This window comes from Apus apus, chromosome 18 (assembly GCF_020740795.1).
Source record: "Apus apus isolate bApuApu2 chromosome 18, bApuApu2.pri.cur, whole genome shotgun sequence".
Classification (NCBI taxonomy): Eukaryota; Metazoa; Chordata; class Aves; order Apodiformes; family Apodidae; genus Apus; species Apus apus.
This window is the reverse complement of record NC_067299.1, coordinates 3516829-3534040: the sequence shown is the minus strand read 5'-3', so window position 1 is coordinate 3534040 and position 17212 is coordinate 3516829. Positions and strand designations below refer to the sequence as shown.

General features: G+C 49.7%; 2 protein-coding genes across 8 annotated transcripts in view; both read right to left on the bottom strand.

Annotated features, from left to right (window-relative positions):
- Nucleotides 1-763: 763 nt before the first annotated feature.
- NLE1 (notchless homolog 1) lies at nucleotides 764-12822 on the bottom strand. Of its 2 annotated transcripts, XR_007891247.1 has the most exons (14): nucleotides 12798-12822; nucleotides 12426-12569; nucleotides 12116-12333; nucleotides 11927-12006; nucleotides 11556-11632; nucleotides 10783-10880; nucleotides 9485-9677; nucleotides 8888-9023; nucleotides 8463-8509; nucleotides 8105-8307; nucleotides 7318-7477; nucleotides 7163-7233; nucleotides 6584-6671; nucleotides 764-5002 (listed from the first exon to the last, which is right to left on the bottom strand). XR_007891247.1 is itself a non-coding variant. In XM_051636167.1 (13 exons), the coding sequence occupies exons 1-13, from the start codon at nucleotides 12804-12806 to the stop codon at nucleotides 6659-6661; spliced, it is 1449 nt and encodes a 482-aa protein (XP_051492127.1). In that variant the 5' UTR covers nucleotides 12807-12822; the 3' UTR covers nucleotides 764-6658. The 2 variants fall into 2 exon arrangements, 1 of the variants encoding a protein (XP_051492127.1); XM_051636167.1 differs by having other exon boundaries at nucleotides 764-6671.
- A 244-nt stretch (nucleotides 12823-13066) lies between these two features.
- The window catches only part of AKAP10 (A-kinase anchoring protein 10), a 38808-nt gene continuing 34662 nt past the window's right edge, over nucleotides 13067-17212 (bottom strand). For 4 of the 6 annotated variants that reach the window (XM_051636165.1, XM_051636166.1, XM_051636162.1 and 1 more), the window contains 3 exons: nucleotides 17076-17158; nucleotides 16456-16508; nucleotides 15334-15665 (listed from right to left, as the gene is read on the bottom strand). In XM_051636165.1, the coding sequence (XP_051492125.1) occupies nucleotides 15408-15665; nucleotides 16456-16508; nucleotides 17076-17158 (394 nt within the window). In that variant the 3' untranslated portion in view covers nucleotides 15334-15407. Of the gene's footprint in view, nucleotides 14521-15333; nucleotides 15666-16455; nucleotides 16509-17075; nucleotides 17159-17212 lie in introns of those variants that run through there. The other 2 variants (XM_051636164.1, XR_007891246.1) reach the window with 2 other exon arrangements.

The following is a 17212-nucleotide window of genomic DNA, read 5'->3' as shown; positions in this document are numbered from 1 at the left end:
CCCGGCTCCGACTGCCCGGAGCTCCGCGCCACCCCACGCCTTTTATAGGCCGCATCGCGCAGGCCTAAGCGTTCGGCTACTTCCGCCGGCGGCCAAAGAGTGCCTCACCCCGTTTAACCCGGCGGGAGCGCGAGGCGGGTCCCTCCGCCGCCCGCCTCCTGGGGCGCGCGCTGCGCCCCCCGCGGCCCCCTCAGCCCCTTCAGCCTCCTCAGCCCCCTCGGCTCCCTCAGCCGGGCCTGGGTCCCCTCCGGCTCCTCACGCCCCCTCAGCCCCGGCACCTGGGCTCGGCCCTTGTCGTTCCCTCAAGAAGGGCAGCGACCCAGGCCCTGGGGATCACCCCTGTCCTCACCCCGGCGCTAGGGCAGAGGCCCAGCTCAAGCCCTCCCACACACACACACACACACACACACACACACACGCCAGGCTCTCACTTGGAACACTTGCTGTATTTCACTTTTCGTGGCTGCTTCGCGAGGATGAAGCTGAGGGGCCACCCGGAGAGGAAGAAAGGCCGGACGTGCCCCGTGAGGCAGCCACCTTCAGCGCAGGGACAGCCAGGCAGCGGCGGGAAGGCAGGTATTTGATCATCCCCCATCGCCAGGGCAGCAAATACTGCTGACCTGGCACCCCCAGGGGCACAGGTGCTCAGCACTGTCCCTCCTCCGTTATTAGTAAGCAAGGTTCTACGTCAAACCTGAGACAAGGAAATTAAAAGAGCGGAGAAGCAATGGAGGAACAAGGAGGCAAAATGCTGTAAGCCAAAGACACTTCATATTGCTCGCTTTCTTTTTAAGGAGAAAGTTGTCTATAATTTACAGCCTTTCCCTCCCAGCACTTTTAGATCAGCCTGGGGATGATTACAGCAACAAGTTCAAACATTTAAAAAAAACCCAACCAGCCACCACACACCAGTCACATGCAGCCTTTGACCTTCACCTCTAGATCCACATAACTACACTCTGCTTTCCATTCCTGACTGCTTTCTTTCCCTGTTCACCATGCCACCTCCACACCTTTCATCTGTGCGTGCTCCTTCAGGCCTCCCCAATAACCCCATCTGCCCCAGACCCCCCCGGCACCCCAGCAGCAGTGATTAACCATCCACTGAAGTTAACTGCTGGCTCAAGGTGCACATTGGGATCACACAGGGCAGAGCTGTGACCTCATGTCACTGTGCTGCACCTTCTCTCACATGACATCAGGTCTGCTTTTAGAGCTGGGAGATCAAAATAGAGACTGAGCAGAGAGTTATGCAGTTGGTCCTTTCCTTATTCACATATCTCCCTTGGCTTTCTGGCACTCAAACCCAAGTACTACTGGAGCTGTGTGCCATGTCAAAACCTCCACAGCGAATCTTCTCCAAAGACAATGCACTTAGATTGAAAAATATTTAGCAAGAGACTCTTATGGGAATATGGACAGCTTTATGAAGAGCATTTCAAGCTCAAGCCATTATATGGAGGCATCAGAGGAATCGTAAGACATTGCTTTGTGCCAAAGAGAATCAAAGGGCTTTTAAACCCTTAAGACCAAATTTTCTTATTCACTTATTTTCTGAAGTTCTGAGCTCTCATCCAAAATCTGACCACAGCACTAACCTAGCAAACACAACAGAGAAAGGGAAGCTGACCCAAGTAATTTCAGCTGCTCAGAACACCCCCATGGAAGGAATAAATGGGATGTAAAAATATTCCAAGTTTATCACAAATTAAGTTGCTGCTAGTAACACAGACATTTTCTAGTATGCATCCATGGTGCCCCTTTAAAACAAAGAAAAAGCCCACAAGCCTCAGTGTGTTAAATATTCTGATTCAGAAAATAGTTTCCTGGAGAACTGCCTGTTTATTGGCATTCACCAATTCTCACATTCAATATGAATCCTCTCAGTCTCAGCCTGTATCCTCACCCCAAAGTCAATGTCACAAACTGTGTTTTAGGGAAGCTAAAAAAAAATAAATGTCCAGAAATAGCCTTTTGAACAGAGAAAGCCACTTCAGGAATTTCTAAGCCATGCATTCTGCATTACACTTCAAAACTGAGACACATTTTGCTTCAGTAGCAGCACATCTGATGTCCTTTTGTCCTCCTAATGGGGCTGGAGCCCTCCAGCAGGTTTGTTTCAGCACAGCAAGGACAAAACAGCCAGGAGCAGCAGGGAGGTTTGAGCAGAATAACTAAACACGCTGCCGTGGCACTGGGATTCCAATGGGATCTGAAGGGCCAAGGTCTGAAAAACCACTGGAGGAAGGGCTGTGGGATTTGCATGCAGGTCACTCATCTGAGCTGCGTTCTTGATTAGTGTCTGGGAAAGTTTCTAGATGTCAATATTTCCAGCACTGGCAGACTACAATAAACCTATTTACAAACAGCACCTTCACTTGCTTTTGCTGAAAGAGGTCAGAGACAGAGGGGACTGAATTCACCTGCCTTTCCCAAAGGAAGCCTCATTACTAGAGATGTTGGGAGAGGATGCATGATAATCCTGCAGGGCTTGTGGTTCTCCTCCCTCACCCAAGGAATACACACAAATATTCAGCATTTAGCACAAGTGGGTGCTGACAACCCTGCAGCACTCGGGAGAGATGCACTGCTCTGCTCTGAAAAGCCACACAGCAGGAGAATAAAATACCCACCATGCTCAACAAGGATGGCCAGACACTGGTACCATGTCTAACCAAGCACAGGGATCCTTCAAAAGCACAAAGTACTGTGTGCTGTGTTTATTTTTAACATGGGGCTGTGCAAGAGCCACACCCCACTAACAAGAGACTGCCAGTGACCTGCCGCTCAGCAAGGACCACTGGTTTACACAGAATGAAGAAAACCCGGGAGAGCAGCACTGCAGATGGATTTGTGGCTCTCTCAGCTGCACTACATTGCTTCAGCCAAATTAGTCCCTCAGATGTGAGCCAGGACTCATGATCACAAGAGCAACAGATATAGGAAGGAATTAGCACCTTCCAGTTTGCTTATCTGAGTACACAGAAATACTCTTTCATCTGGTAGCAGCTCCCCAAAACACAGACATCACTGTTCTGAGCTTCCATAACACTTTTCACCTTCAAATGTACTAATAATCTCCACCATAAGCCCTTTCCTGACATACCACCAAAATGCAGCCCTTTCTGATGTAGAAACATCATCTGAACAGTGCCTGGGTTGACCTAAAGAAAAGCAGAAAGAAAACTGCTTTTCTTCATGCCCATGCAGAACAATGAATGATTATTTTCTTCCTGTTCACCAAAAGATTTTTCTTGTATCTCTCCCCAGGCTATAACCATGTACACAGAAGTTAATTACTGATCTGGGGAAATAATCAAGAGACCAGCTGAGCTGAGCAGAACATGAACGTGTGGCTCCAAGGACCCAAGACCCAGGGAACCCAACACATATGCCACTTGGCCAACCCTCCTGTGTGGGTAAGCAGAACACTCAGCTCTGACAACAATTTTCAGAAGGATGTTAAGGCCCCACTTAGCTAAATCTACCCCCAAAGGCAGGAGTCTGGCACTGTCCCACTCATCTCAGCACTACCCCAAACAATCTACTTCACTGTAGATATTCTTAGTTTTCTTCTCTCCTTCCTTCCCTCCTTCCATCATACCCAGGAACTGATGACAGGTAAGCCTTTCTCAGAGGACTAGAATGCTTCCCATCATCACTGTCCTCCCATTGGGGATTTGTAGCAAAACTAATGGTGACATCAGCTGAGCTATCAGAGCTTTTGAAGGACAAAGTGTCAAAGGGATCCACAGGACAGTTTCTGGATATGCTTAACGTTATTCTTATATTACCAGTGAAAAATAACATCCTTGTGGCAGGCATTTCTGTGTGGTATGTTTAATGAGTAACTCAGGAGAAAATGGATTGAATCACTCTGAGATTCCGATCATACAGCACTAGAAAAGCTCAAGTGTTTCAGTAAGTTTCTTGTAGGGCTAGTGATGCTGTTCCCAGAGAAGCCATCAGAAAGCTCCTGCCTACCTTCCAGACTTGTCCTTTTAACAAAAAGCAACATCTTCCCCATTAGGAACAGCATCCAGTCAAATCAGTACCTGCAATTCCAAAATCTAGCTCATGGAAGCTCACATCACCATGGCCAGGGGAGGGAGGGACAGCACGTGCCTGCTTCATCTCCTGCCAAAGAGGAGCCACCTCCCAGGGGAAGGGCAGCAGCTCTTCCCCATGCACAGGGACAGGCAGGGGACAGCCGAGCGAGGCCTGGGAGGGGTGTTAAGGGATTGCTTAGGAATACAGCTGGAACAGGACCAACACTTGGTATGATTGTGAAGGCTGAGACTGTAGGAATGATAAAAATAGTAGCAGCTGCTTAGATTGGAAAATATGATTTGGTCTACGTGCAAACCCATCACACAGCCTGGTGCAAAACCTACCCACTATCAGGTCAAAGAAAGATAAAGGCCTAGATAGCTTATTTTGGTGTAAATTTAGTTGCAAGAGCCTCTCTTTCTTCAAGAGGTCTCACTTTGCTTTGGAAAACCTTCCTGGAATGTGGCTTTTAATCAGGATCTGTTCAGTGCCCAATATCAGAGAAGCAGAGACTGAAGGGATGGCAGGAGCCAGCCTAGGTTAGGGGCATGGCCACAGGGCACAGCAATTGCTGTCATTTGGCAATCTGTGGACAAGAAAGTGGTCTTCAGGTACATGAAAACCCGTGCACAGCCAAGTCAGTCCCCGCTGGCAGGGTCACTTCCCCCACTTCTGATACTTCCCCACTTCTAACACAAAACACACCGTGGATTAACAAGGCACAGTGACCCCATGCAGCACTTTGGAAGAGCTCTTTGCTTCAGAAGGAGCCACATACTACCAGGAGCTACAAAAGCCACCACCTCCAGCAAGTCAAACCTGGGGACAGAGCTGAACTCCTGAGGGTGGATTGTTTCCTTCAGCTCACTTGCAAAACCGGCAGGCTTCTCAGCTGTTACCAGAGATCCATCAACTGCACGTGTGCTCCTCTCCTTCCCAAGGGCAGGACAGCCTGGGGAGGCAGAATTATCAGCTACAGTTTTAAGTCATCCTGTCCCACATTTACCTTAGTGAATTAGGAAAAGTTTCTTTATGCAGATGGACACGACAGGGCCTTCACTGTCAGCAAGAACTGGCTGGAGGAAGCATGTTAATGAAAGAGCAGGCACAGGATATTTGAATTCCCAAAAGATCCCAAGAAGATAGAGCCTGCTGACTTGGGCTGGCAGAAGGAGATAATAACAGGAGCTGCAATTTGTGTTCTCAGTCATATCAAAGATTTAACCCTTTGTTCCAGTCTTTTGTTCACCCGAACACTTGCAGACAAGCAAATGGCCATTACTGCACCAGCCCCTCTTAATTCTCCAAAGCTTCTGCCAGCAGGAATTGCATTCTAAAATTCATCTTCTGCAGCTGGGAAGCATCTGAGACACAAACTCCTGTTCTGAGTTGTAGTAATTACTGAGCAGCAGCTACAGTATGAGAGCTAGAGAGAATGTTCTGGCCTTTGTGCTAACTTGCTGCTACTAAATCTGACAATATAATTTCTGCTCCTTAATAATCACATCTTGATTTTTCACTGCTTGGTAAGCATCCTGGAAATAAACACTAAATCCAGGTCTATTTGCCTCATGATTGCTGGAAGGCTGAGCTGACTTACAGAAAGACTTACACAATGACAGTGTGAATCCCTCTCACCCACTGGGCAAGTAACTGCACACAAGAAATTTCAGGAGCCAACTCTGTGCAACGAACATTTTGCCATTTACTGTGACAGTCCCAGCCCTGCTGTCAGCACGTAACTAGGGCAAGGGACAAACATCACCCAAAATGCCTGCTCCTTTCTTCCCTTCCCCACCTCTTCTTTCTTTCTTTCCCCCTAAGCTAGCAGTGGATGGGAAACAGGCACTCTCTCCACTGTTTAGAGGCACAAGTGCCTCATTCCCCCATTTCCAAGAACTGTTGAGACTTGAAAACTCAGCACAGCTCCAGCAGTTGTTTGAAGCCCATGCCTGTTGCACTCTGAAGAGATGAGTGAATGAGTGATCTGCGTGGATGCAGAGGATCACTAACAGATAACGCTCAGCACAGCCCACAGGGAATCAGCTGAGTGGAAAGGCAAAACCTTACTGGAATAATGAGAAGTCCTGAGACCTTATTCTCAGCAGATCTTTGTCCCGGGCACACAGCTGAGCACGATTCTGCAATGTAACGATGTGCTGGATTTTCCCCTTTCTCCCTCCCTCTCTGAAAGCCACCCAAGGACAACCCTTTCTGTTCCCACTAAAAGCTTCCTCCCTGTAGGATTCTTCACACAGCAAGAAAGGGCATGAGCTGTCCCCACCCTTCACTTGCCCCTCACATGGTGGCAGGCTACTGTAAGGCTGAAATTTCAATAAATGCCAGTGGAGATGGAGGCAGATGAGATACCCCTCGTGTAATGGTCAGAGGAAATCATCCTGCAAAGCACAGCTCTTAATAAGAACTAGAATTAAAATTTCCTTAAATAAATATAAGGAAAGGGTCCATGAGGGACAGCAGCCAACAGAAGAGAGACTCAGTCGTGCTTGGGTCAGCCTCCATCATCCATCACCTCGCAGATTCCCCAGGCAGATGTGCTGAGGACAGGCCAGCTTAGGAGGGGACCGGCAGCTCCGTGTCACTGCTCCTACCGACGCCATCTGCAAATGGAAAATGCTGCTGCATCCCTGTGGCCTGGCACCAGTGCTGTCACACACCCAGCAGGTATCACATGAGAATGGCACAGAGGGGACCTGGGGACTGGGTTCCTCCATCAGCCGTGGTGAAATGGCAACCAGCTCACCGGAATTTGTCTGTCTGCATAACTGGGCAACGGAGGAAGGTGAGAAAGGAAGGGTCTGACAGACTGGTGCAACTGTTTCTTCCCCTCACCAGAAGCCAAAATGTCTGAGTTAAATTTCACCACTGACTGCTCAGTTGGAGGGACTCTGCTTTCTAGTCATCTCCCAGGGGATAGCAGCAGCTTCTACCCTGAAGGAGGCCAGGTCTCCAGGCTGGAATTTGGCCCAGCTCTGTGCTCTCTGCAAGGAGAGATTGTGCCCATACCATGTAGGTGTCTGCAAATCTGCAGCTCTGAAGGACACATGGAGTAGATGTGACAACCTCTGTGGACATATAACAGGTTACTTACATCCGCAAACACTTATCCTTGCCTCCACTGGCTACCCTCTGTCCGTCCGGGCTCCAATCCGTTGCATACACCTGGTAGGAAAGAACCAGTTATGTCTGCTGGGAGAAGGAGCCAATCCTGCCTCTCAAACACCTCAGCTCAACCAGACACCTCACCTCGTCTGCATGGCCAGGGAGATCAATGGCCAGCTTCTTGGTCTTGGCATCCCAGACCTTCAGCGTGCTGTCACTGCTGCCGCTCACCAGCAAGCGGCTGTCGGCTGACCAGGAGATCTGATAGACAGCTGAGACGTGGCCTCTCAGAGACGTCAGGTACCTGGTATGAAGGGGGCACAAAAAAGCTGTGAAGAGGAGCAGGCAGTTGGGTTTGTTCCAAACCTGCCCTTGCCCAGTCTTCATGTTTCTTCTCCAACTGTGAATAAGCAAGCATGGTCACGGGATGCCCAGCACACCCCAAGCCAGCACACACAAGAAGGACAATTGCTATACAGTTGATGGGTGGTTCAGTTTGTCTAAAAACCCTCCCAGATGGGCTCAGAGCCTTCTAGGACAGCACTTCATCTCAACTCCTCCGCCAAGAAACACTTATCCAGCAACACTATAGCCTCACCACACAGACATGTGCTCCTCTCTGGCTAAACAGCATGGATTTAGAAGGATTGTTAAAATTACTGACATGAACCCAAGGTCATCAGTACAAAGGCAAAACAAGGGAAGAAATGCTGCCTTAGAGAGCTCACTGACACTCTAGCAGGTTAAAAGCTGGACTACAGGAACATTCAAACGCCAAGAGCACCACTTGTACCTACAAGAACTTGCATCATCCCCAAAAAGCTGTTCTCTGGCACAAGAACCATTTAAACTGGGTCAGTCTACTGCCTAACCTGTGCCTTACAGGCACTCTGTACAAGCTCCACCTTCATAACAGAACAAACCAACTTACTTTCCTGTCCTTCCATCCCAGAGCTTTATGGACTTGTCAAAGGAGGCACTAGCTATGATACGAGTGTCTGGTGAGAAGAGGACTTGGTTAATCAATGCCTGGTGGCCCGTCATTCTCTCCAGCGGCTTCTTGTCTTCTGCAGGTCTCCAAAGAAACAGTGTGAAATCATCTGACCCTGAGACGAGCCTTTCTGGTTCCTGGCCCTGAGAAAGGGATGTAAGAAGAGCCCAAGTCTTGTACAAGCCAGGTGTGGAGAGCTCGGAAGAAAACCAGTGTTGGGGTCAACAGCAACTGTGCACATTTACTGCTTCCACCAGTGACAGTGTCAGAAAGCAGAGCAGGGGCAAACAGGACTTACCCTGACTTGGTCATACCTCTGCTGTGCCTTTTCCTTCAGTTCTGCCACTGAGAGAAAGTGGAATAAAGAGAGATTTGCAATCCTCTGGTGAAAGGAAACTTTATAACCCTGTGATGCCAATTCCAATCCTGACTCCATGGGCCAAGCAGACACATTGGTGACTGCTCCCCTGCTTTCTCTTTGCTAAGGGTGACACTGGGAGCAAAAGCCCTTGAAAACAGAATGGTCTTCCCATGCCCTGGACTATTGAACCCCGTGAATGAGCAAGGAAGATCACGACTGCCAGCATGACCAACAATAGCACAGCACCTGCTCCCAGCTCTCAGGATGGCTTTGGCTTGTGGCAGCATTAAGAAGAGACGTCAGGTCTCCTTGCTGCCCTCCCCACTGCCTCCCCCAGCCTCCAACACAGGCGCTGCACTTACAGGAGCCCCTCACATCCTGTGGGTTGATGGTGGCCTCAGCAGGTTCGAAGGCACCGGTACGCAGCACATAGTCAGTGCTGAGGGCCATGGTGTTCACCCAGTGAGCATGGCCCTGCAAGGTGCGGCAGAGGACCCCCTGGAAACAAAACCAGCTACTGAGAGAGGGACAGGCAGAACAGAGACAGACTGTGCAGGACCCACCAGACCCACTGAGCTGCAAGGACCAAGGCTAAGCTCTCCAAACCCTCTTGCCCAAGCTGCAGGCAGGGCTGCAGCCAGGCTTGGCAGGGAAGAAATGACACCGTTGAGCTTCAGGGACCAGTTTCCTTTAGGGCCTTAAAAGGAATCATCCAGCACAGGTCACTCCAGGGATGTTTCCAGCTTTTAGCCCCATTTTACACTTTTAGGGATGAAAACATTGCACAACAGCTACTGCTTCCAAATCGTGTCAAACAACAGGCTCTGACAGGTCAAGAGGATACAGCACCCGCTCCCACACCTCCGTTTTCCAGGGCACAAGCTATGCCAGGAAGAGCAAAGCTACAATAGTGTCCAGCCCCCTTTGCCAGCAGCCCCAGGGCTGCCTGCCTCACTTACATCATGGCTCCTCCAGACTTTGATGGTCCTGTCCTGAGAGGAAGAGTAGATCAAGCCATCGCCCCCCCACTTCACACACGTCACTGACTGCGTGTGGCTTGTGAGGATTTTGTCACACCTGCCCACCAGCGTGTCCCAGATGCGGATGCTGCCATCCTTGGAGGCACTCGCCAGGTAGCGGCACTCTGGGTTTCTGGGCAAAAAGAAGATCAAATCCATTTGCACTGCACACACAGCTCCTCCACCAAGCTCTTCCCCCATTGGCCCCAGAGGATTCAAGGGCCCACAGGTCAATAAAAGACAACTTTCAGTTTTTGGCTTAAGATCAGAGAGAGGCCGAGCAGTGGCAGAGCACTGACCCACAAAGAACAAAATCCCACAAAGCAGGAGGGAGACAGATGCTTCCCTCCAAACCAGTTCCTGGGCTGCACACTGGAGGCATCAATCCAGGGTAAACCCTTGGCAGTGACAGGGGAGCCAACAGCCCTTTGTCCTCTGCACAGCATCTTTATCACTCAACGTGGTTTTAACGTCAGAGAAAGCAGCAGCCCTGGCCCCAGCAGCACTGAGGAGGGGAATGGCCCCTCCTGTTGTGCAGGAACTAAGCAAGGAGCACAGCTGGCTGGAGACAGAAGATGAGCCCTGGCAGGGTCATCTCCCTCCTCTCCATTTCCTCATTTTCCTTTGCAAGTCCTTGCTAATCCAGTTAATTGTTTGCAAATAGCTGGAGTTTCCTACTGGTAAATGCAATTTGCAGGGCTCTGCTCAGAAGGGGCCTGTTCCTTTTAGCTGTTTATATATTTAATGTCTTGGATTATTGGCTGTCCCCCTCCACCCATCTCTTCCAGAGCTTTAGCTGATGGAAGGGTAAGGGGACTGCACAGGTAATCATGACAAAAAAGCCAGACATCAGAGGTGACTGGGATGCAGGAGAGCAGAATAGGAGTGCTCTGCAGAGCGTGAGCCCAGATACCACATAGACAGGCCTTCCTGCTAGGGAAAATATCAAATGTTTGACCAACACCACAAAAACACTGTGTTCTCCATAGGCTGGAGTGTCTTTACACAGGGGAAGAGGAACAGCCTGGCAGTGACCTCCCCAGAACCCTCCAGGGACTATAAGCAGCAGCTGGGGCTCCTGGCTCCAGGCCAGATGCATTTTTCTTGGCCCACATCGGGGTCTGCTCTCCTGCCCCCACCCCCTCTGTGCAATGGGAGACAGGCACCCACAGGAGCAGCATCCTTCAGGTCTTCTCCATAGGACCAAAGGGGAAGAGCTGAGCTGGCCCTTCACTTACAGGTGGAGAGGTTCCCAGCACAGACACGTGATCCATTTGGAGTGGCCAGAGAGCACCCGGCCGACCTGACTGCCCGTGGCTGGGTCCCAGAGAAAGATCTGTCCAAGAGAGAAAGCAAGAGGGTCACGTCAGGCCACACGTCACATGAATCCCAGGGATGTCTGGGCTCCATTTGGAAAAAATCATGTCCTTGGGGTCACATTTACATTGGCAGAAGCTGGGAGCAGAAAGGGAAGGGGGCAGGAGGGCTGGATGCCTTTCCAGATCCCTGGAACCAGCAGCTGACACCTCCAAACATGAGACCTGATCGCCCTTCTCTCTGCCTAAAAAGCTGCTGCTGCAAAAAGCTGCTACCTCAACTCAAAGCCAGGTCCCCAGAAAACCAGCCTTACCCTTTGACACCCTGTGCAGGGAGTTAGTGAACATTTGTGGAGCATAATGAAAGCCAAAGCAGGCTAAATGCTACTTATTATTGGATTCTGTGGGTAGGACACATGCTGGATTTCTCTTCTTTTTTCTCTCTACATAAACATCCATCCAAAGAGCCAAGGCATTCATCCTCTCCTACTTAAGAACCTGCCAGATGGGGAAACAGAGGACAACCAGCTCCCTGTGTCAGACTAAAGCCAGAATGGCACCAAATCAGGGCAGAGCCACCCTGGTCCAGCCCGTTTCCTTGGGGCTGGCATCAAAGCAGCTCAGCGGAGCTTGGGCACGGAGCACAGCACAGCAGCACCTGGCCCCGTGCCCAGGGAGCAGGGGACCCGACCTACCTGGCTGTTCTTGCAGCCTGAAGCCAACTTCTTGCCATCAGGGGACCAGGCAATGCTGAGCACCCAGTGCCGGTGGCCTGGCCAAGAGAGCAGGAGCAGGTGTTAGTGGAGAGCTGTGACTGCCTGTCCCAGCACCCAGCACGTGGCTGCTCTGGGGCTGGAGAAGGGGGAAACCCTCCATGTTCCTCCTGGCCAGATGCTCTTCCTCCGTTTTGTTAGTCAAGGAGAGCTGAGCCCTCGCTGGACCGTGGTCCCAGCCTACATGGCTCAAGCAGCACCCAGGTTCTGCTCTGTTTGTCCCACCAAACAAGCAAGGGGGTCCCTAAGGGAGGAGGTCAGGACCTGCATTCCCAGGAGACCCCCACACCCACCTTTGGCTGTGAACTGTGGTGTCTCCGTGCTGAGGTCCCAGAAGCGCACGGTGGTGTCTCCAGAACCGCTTGCCAAGTACCTGGGAGAGCAGAAGAGCTCAGCTCAGCACCTGTGCCCTCGGGGGGAGAGGGGTGACAGCGGCCACCACCTCACCTCAAGCCCCCCCACCCACAGCCAGACCCTCGTACTTTCCCGTGGGGCTGAAGGCAACAGAGATGACAGCTTCGGTGTGTCCCTCCAGGGAGCTGGTGCAGCGGGTCACCGCCCGCACCCGGAACACCGCCTGAGGCTGGTAGATGATGTCCAGGACCTTCTCCGTCTCCACCGCCTGCCCCGCCAGGGTCTTCTCCAGCGACACCACAATTTCGGCATCGTGGACGAAGAAGGCAAGAGGCACCGGCTCATCCTGGGGGGAGATAAGGTAGGAGCCATGGCGAGGGGCATCCCCAGGGCGGGCTCGGGGGGTGTTGCGGAGGCTGCTCAGGGAGGGGGTCTCACCTTCTGCAGGAGGGCGTTGCAGACCAGCTGCAGCTTGTCCGGGGTGATGGTAACCGGGACGTCGAAGGGGGAGCCAAGGGACACCCCCGCCTCATCCCGGAACTGGATCAGGAGCCGCTGCACGTCCTCGTCCGGCGACATGCTCTGCGGGACAGGACAGCGGGCTCAGGGGGGGCGACTCCAGCGGGGCGGCCACCCCACCTGGGGGAGAAGGACCCGGCGTGGGCCTTGGCTGGGGAAGAAACACCCCGCAAGGACCAGAATGTCGGAGGAGCCCTAGAGGGGAACCCAGGTGCGCCAGGAGATCCCGGGTCGCCCCAGCATCCCCTCCCCACCCCTCCAGCAGGTACGTGCGGCCCCGGCCCCGCTCACCGCCGCCATGTGCCTGCGCGCCCCACGTGCGCCGGAAGCGGCGGCTCCTGGGCGGGAGCGCCGCGAGAGCCCCCCCTGGCGGCCGGCGGCAGCGGCGCGGGGCTGCGCACTCCAGGACCCGGGTTCGAGGCCGCAGTCGGCGCGTCCGGCCCAAGGAGCCCGGGTTGTGTTTCTGAGACTTTAAAAAAAGTAACAAATCCCGGAAAAATTATCCTCACGTTTAAGGAAAAAAAAACAAAACAACAACCCACAAACCATGTGAAGTCAAATCCCCTTAAAACAGAAAACTGACACAAATTTTAATATTTATATATTTTAAATCAAAACACAATTAAATAGAGTATGTTTTAAGTACATGAATACTTGGGCATGAGAGAAATAAGAGGTGGTACATAGTACCAAAAAACTACACACAGCCTTTTTTTGCAGACAAGAGTGTCTCTATACAATCAAATATTGCAACAGAAAAACACTTGTTAGTCAATCAAGATATTTTCAACATTGGAGATGATTTAAGTTCTTTGCAAAGTGATTTTTTTTTTTTTTTTGCACAAGTTTGAGGAAAAAGCAATCATAGGAGTATAATAAAAAACCCCAAATAGAAGTGTTGCATACTAGGGATGCAGCCATAACATAACAGGGACACACCAGGTACTTCTGAGATCCTGCAAAAATCAATTCACTGGAAAAAATAAAATAGAGGTGCTGTGTGACATGGTGGCTTTTTTTTTTTTCTTTATTTAAACTAAGGGTTTTTGCAAGTGTTGACATCAGGGAAAGGGACAGAGGTAATTAAAAATTATTTTTCTTTGTAAACCAAACACCTGGAATTAGATACTATGTTGGTTGGAGGACAACAAGCAATGGAGAATGGCAGCAATTACTTTTTCCTTGCTCATGGGATGGAGAGGAAAGAAAAATGGAGCAGTCTAGAGGGTACAACCTCCTCAGCAGGTGGGCTGCAGGGGGAGCTGGGGCTTGGGAGCAGAGGGATGCACCAGTGCACATCAGCTTCCCAGTCTGCTCTGTGCTGGGAGCAGGGCTTGTGTCTGCAGCTGTAAGAGCTCAACAGGGAGAGCCCCAGTGCCCAGGCCTCACTCCTGATCACTCTGTGCTGCCTTCAGAGTTAATGTAGTTATGAAGGAAAACACATTTATCTTACAGTTGAATACGCATCTATTTCAAGTAAGGAAAAATAAAACCTAGAACTTCGTCAGGTCACTCACTGCCCATGAATCCACCCTTTCACATTAACTTCCCAAAGGGCCAACGTGGGGGACGTTCCCCACAGCCTTTTCAATTTTGTGTCTAAAAATTACAAGCAGTAGAACTAGAAACTACAGCAAAACCTTCCCCTCTTTGTTGTGGCTTGTGTCCTGTTCCAGATATTTTGCTTAAAAGTCTTTTTGAGACAGGGTCAGGGATCTGTGAAGTCAATCACAGTTTCTCAGTGACACATCCATGAACTGTATCTTCATCTCTTTAAAAACCATCATCATTGTGAATGCCACATGCAGCAGGGAAAGTGTTTCTTCATGCTCTGCAGTGTAGGGACAGGATTGCTTCCTTTCCATTCTTTCTTACAAAGAAGGGAGATCTCAGTGGTTGGAGTAACAGTGCTTTGTTTTTATTGGCTGTGTTAAAGAATCCACCAAGAGGGAAAGTTCACTCATTCTCGAAGCAGAAAACCAGATTTCCTGTTCTGGTGTTTCTAAAATCATAGCTGGAAAAGGAGAAACGGGGTTAGAGTTCATTTTACTCTAAAACCTACAGGGCAATCACTCAAAAGAAAGACATTTTATGTTTAAAAATGTTGCAGCCAGGTATGCTTATGAGTCTGGGAGAGAAAAAAAAGGTAATCCCAGAACACACTCAACCTTCTGATGACTGTAACCATACTTGCTTAATTGATTCCAGAGCATCTGCAGCCACTTGATATTTCTAAATACTGTGCTGAGAGACCTTTTCATCTAGCCAGACTGGAATTATATCATTTGCAGCCAAGCTATTAAGTGAAATCATTATACAAGTAATTTAAATTTAACTGCTCTATTAAAATGAAAACAGTCACACGGCAAAGCTATGGATCCATCCGTTTGGGTCTAATCACTGAACTTGGGCACATGTTGAGCTTCAAGAACTAAAAATACTTCAAGTTCATTTTTTAAGAAGTCAGATGCCTGAAAGCCAAATTACCAGATATTAACTTGCTAACCCTGCTGCCATCACTGTCACAAAATCTAACTGTTGCATCAGAACTAGCTTTTTTTTAAACAGCACGTGGACTTGTACAACAACCAAGTCACTGAACAACAACTCACAACAGCAAGAACACCAGCCCCTGGGTGTAGACCCTGCACTGTGTAAATTAGTGCACCCAACAAGACAATTTTTCAGCTCTTGAGTGTTTTACTCACACTTCAGGCAAATATACCAGCATCCATGAGCACAATCCAGCAAGGGTGAACTCCAATAAGGAATTACAGTATTGACCCTGCAACACAATCAGCCTTTTAACTAGTAAGGCAGTTGATAAAGGCTCAGAATGAACAAAGACAACTCCAAGGCTCGCACAGAACCGGTTCTGGTGCCTATTAACAAATTCCTGCATCATCCATCGGCTGAAACACTTCCAACCTTTGATTCTTCCCATCGTGCTATGCTAGTTTGAACATTTACCAGAGTGGGTTTCAGATGCACTAGGGAGGCAAGAGCTCTGCTGCTCCCACAGCCTGGCTCAGGGAGCTGAAGGCAGCACCTCCCAGCCCTCACCTTGGTTGCCCTCTCCCAGGGCTGCTCACACTGCGCCTGCTGCATCACGTCGTTGACGATCATCTTCGCGATCCTCCAGGCCATCTCCTCCTGAGCCTGTCGTGGGAAAAATACCCCCAGGACAGACAGCTTTGAGTTCTTAAAGCACACACAGCATCACCCACATGCGCAACCTTGGAGACACCGTTAACCTTCACAACCCACTGACTTGTAACCATATCCTCCCTTGATGGAAATGCAGCTGGTTCCCAAGTACAGCATTAACTTCATTACGGTGAATAGTTATGGCTTGATGCCAGTTTCAAGAGTTAGTGACTTTTTAGGCTTATCTGTTGGGGACTTACCTGTTAGACAATGGAACAGGCTGCCCAGGGAGGTGGTTGACTCACCATCCCTGGGTGTGTTGAAGGGTCATTTGGATGTGGTGTTGGTGGATCTGGTTTAGGGGAGAACTTTGTAGAGTAGGGATGATGGTTGGACTCGGTGATCCCAAGGGGCTTTTCCAACCTGAATAGTTCTATGATTCTATGACATGCCCAAGCCCCTCTGAGGGTCAAAACACAGCTTATAATCAAGTGACCCCTTCACAGGAAAATACAAAGGACACCACCTCCACTCCTAATTGTAGGTGTACCTTATATCCCATAATAAGAAAAACCTTGACTGCAAGCACATGCTTAACAGTTATATTAGTGAAGCCCACAAGCACTGGGAAAAACCAAACTAGTTTCACACATGAATGCAATTAAATTATATTTAGCACACAGAGTCTGACAGCTCTTGTTGGTGCATTACAAACAGCCAGGACTAGTTAGGAACCTCTGTTCTTCATTCCATCATCTACACTGCAAAGTCAGTCACAAGGACAACATAAAAGAGGACACACCTCATCTGTGTTTCCTTGAACCCATTTCTTCATTGCTTGTGAAAACATGGACCCTAGTTGAGATAAAAAACAGCAAGCAAGGTATGTTAGCAGATTCTGTGGCACACCTCTATAAAAGCTAATTCCTTCCATCCTTCTGAAGGGTTTGCACTGCTGGAGAACACAGGAGTGAGGCATGAAAGACAAGGGATTACACAGAATTCATTAGACATTGAGCCTGAACCATTCCTCTTTACCAGAGCTGAAAAGTAGCTTTAACAGCAGATCCCAGACTGGGTGGGAAGCACAGAGAGCTGAAATTCTTTATCATCTCCAAACCAAATCTCTGAAGGTTTGATCACCAGCTCAGCTGCTAGCAGTTTTCATCCCTGCCAGGTTCCATCTACAGCTCCAACTCCCACAGGCTGCTCATACTCCCCAGAGTCCAGCTGGACCAGAAAAGCAGCATTTGGGGAGGAAACCAGGCCAGAGATGGGTTTTGCCTCAGTACAGGACCATTCCCTAAGCATGTCTTTTTGGCTTAAAACAGATCTGGGAAGAATCAGGAATCCTGCTTATCTTGCCTGCAGTAAGAAAGAGAGCAGGTCTCCAGATGTTGACAGAGAAAGAGGAAAACAAACCTTTTGATTTTTTGACATCAGGCTCTGGTTCAGATTCTCTGATAAACTGTCCCAGGTCACTGACTCGTCCAAATGTCATCCTCCTGGAGGGAGAAGGAGTAAAAGAGCCACACAGGTCACCATGAGAACTTTGGCAC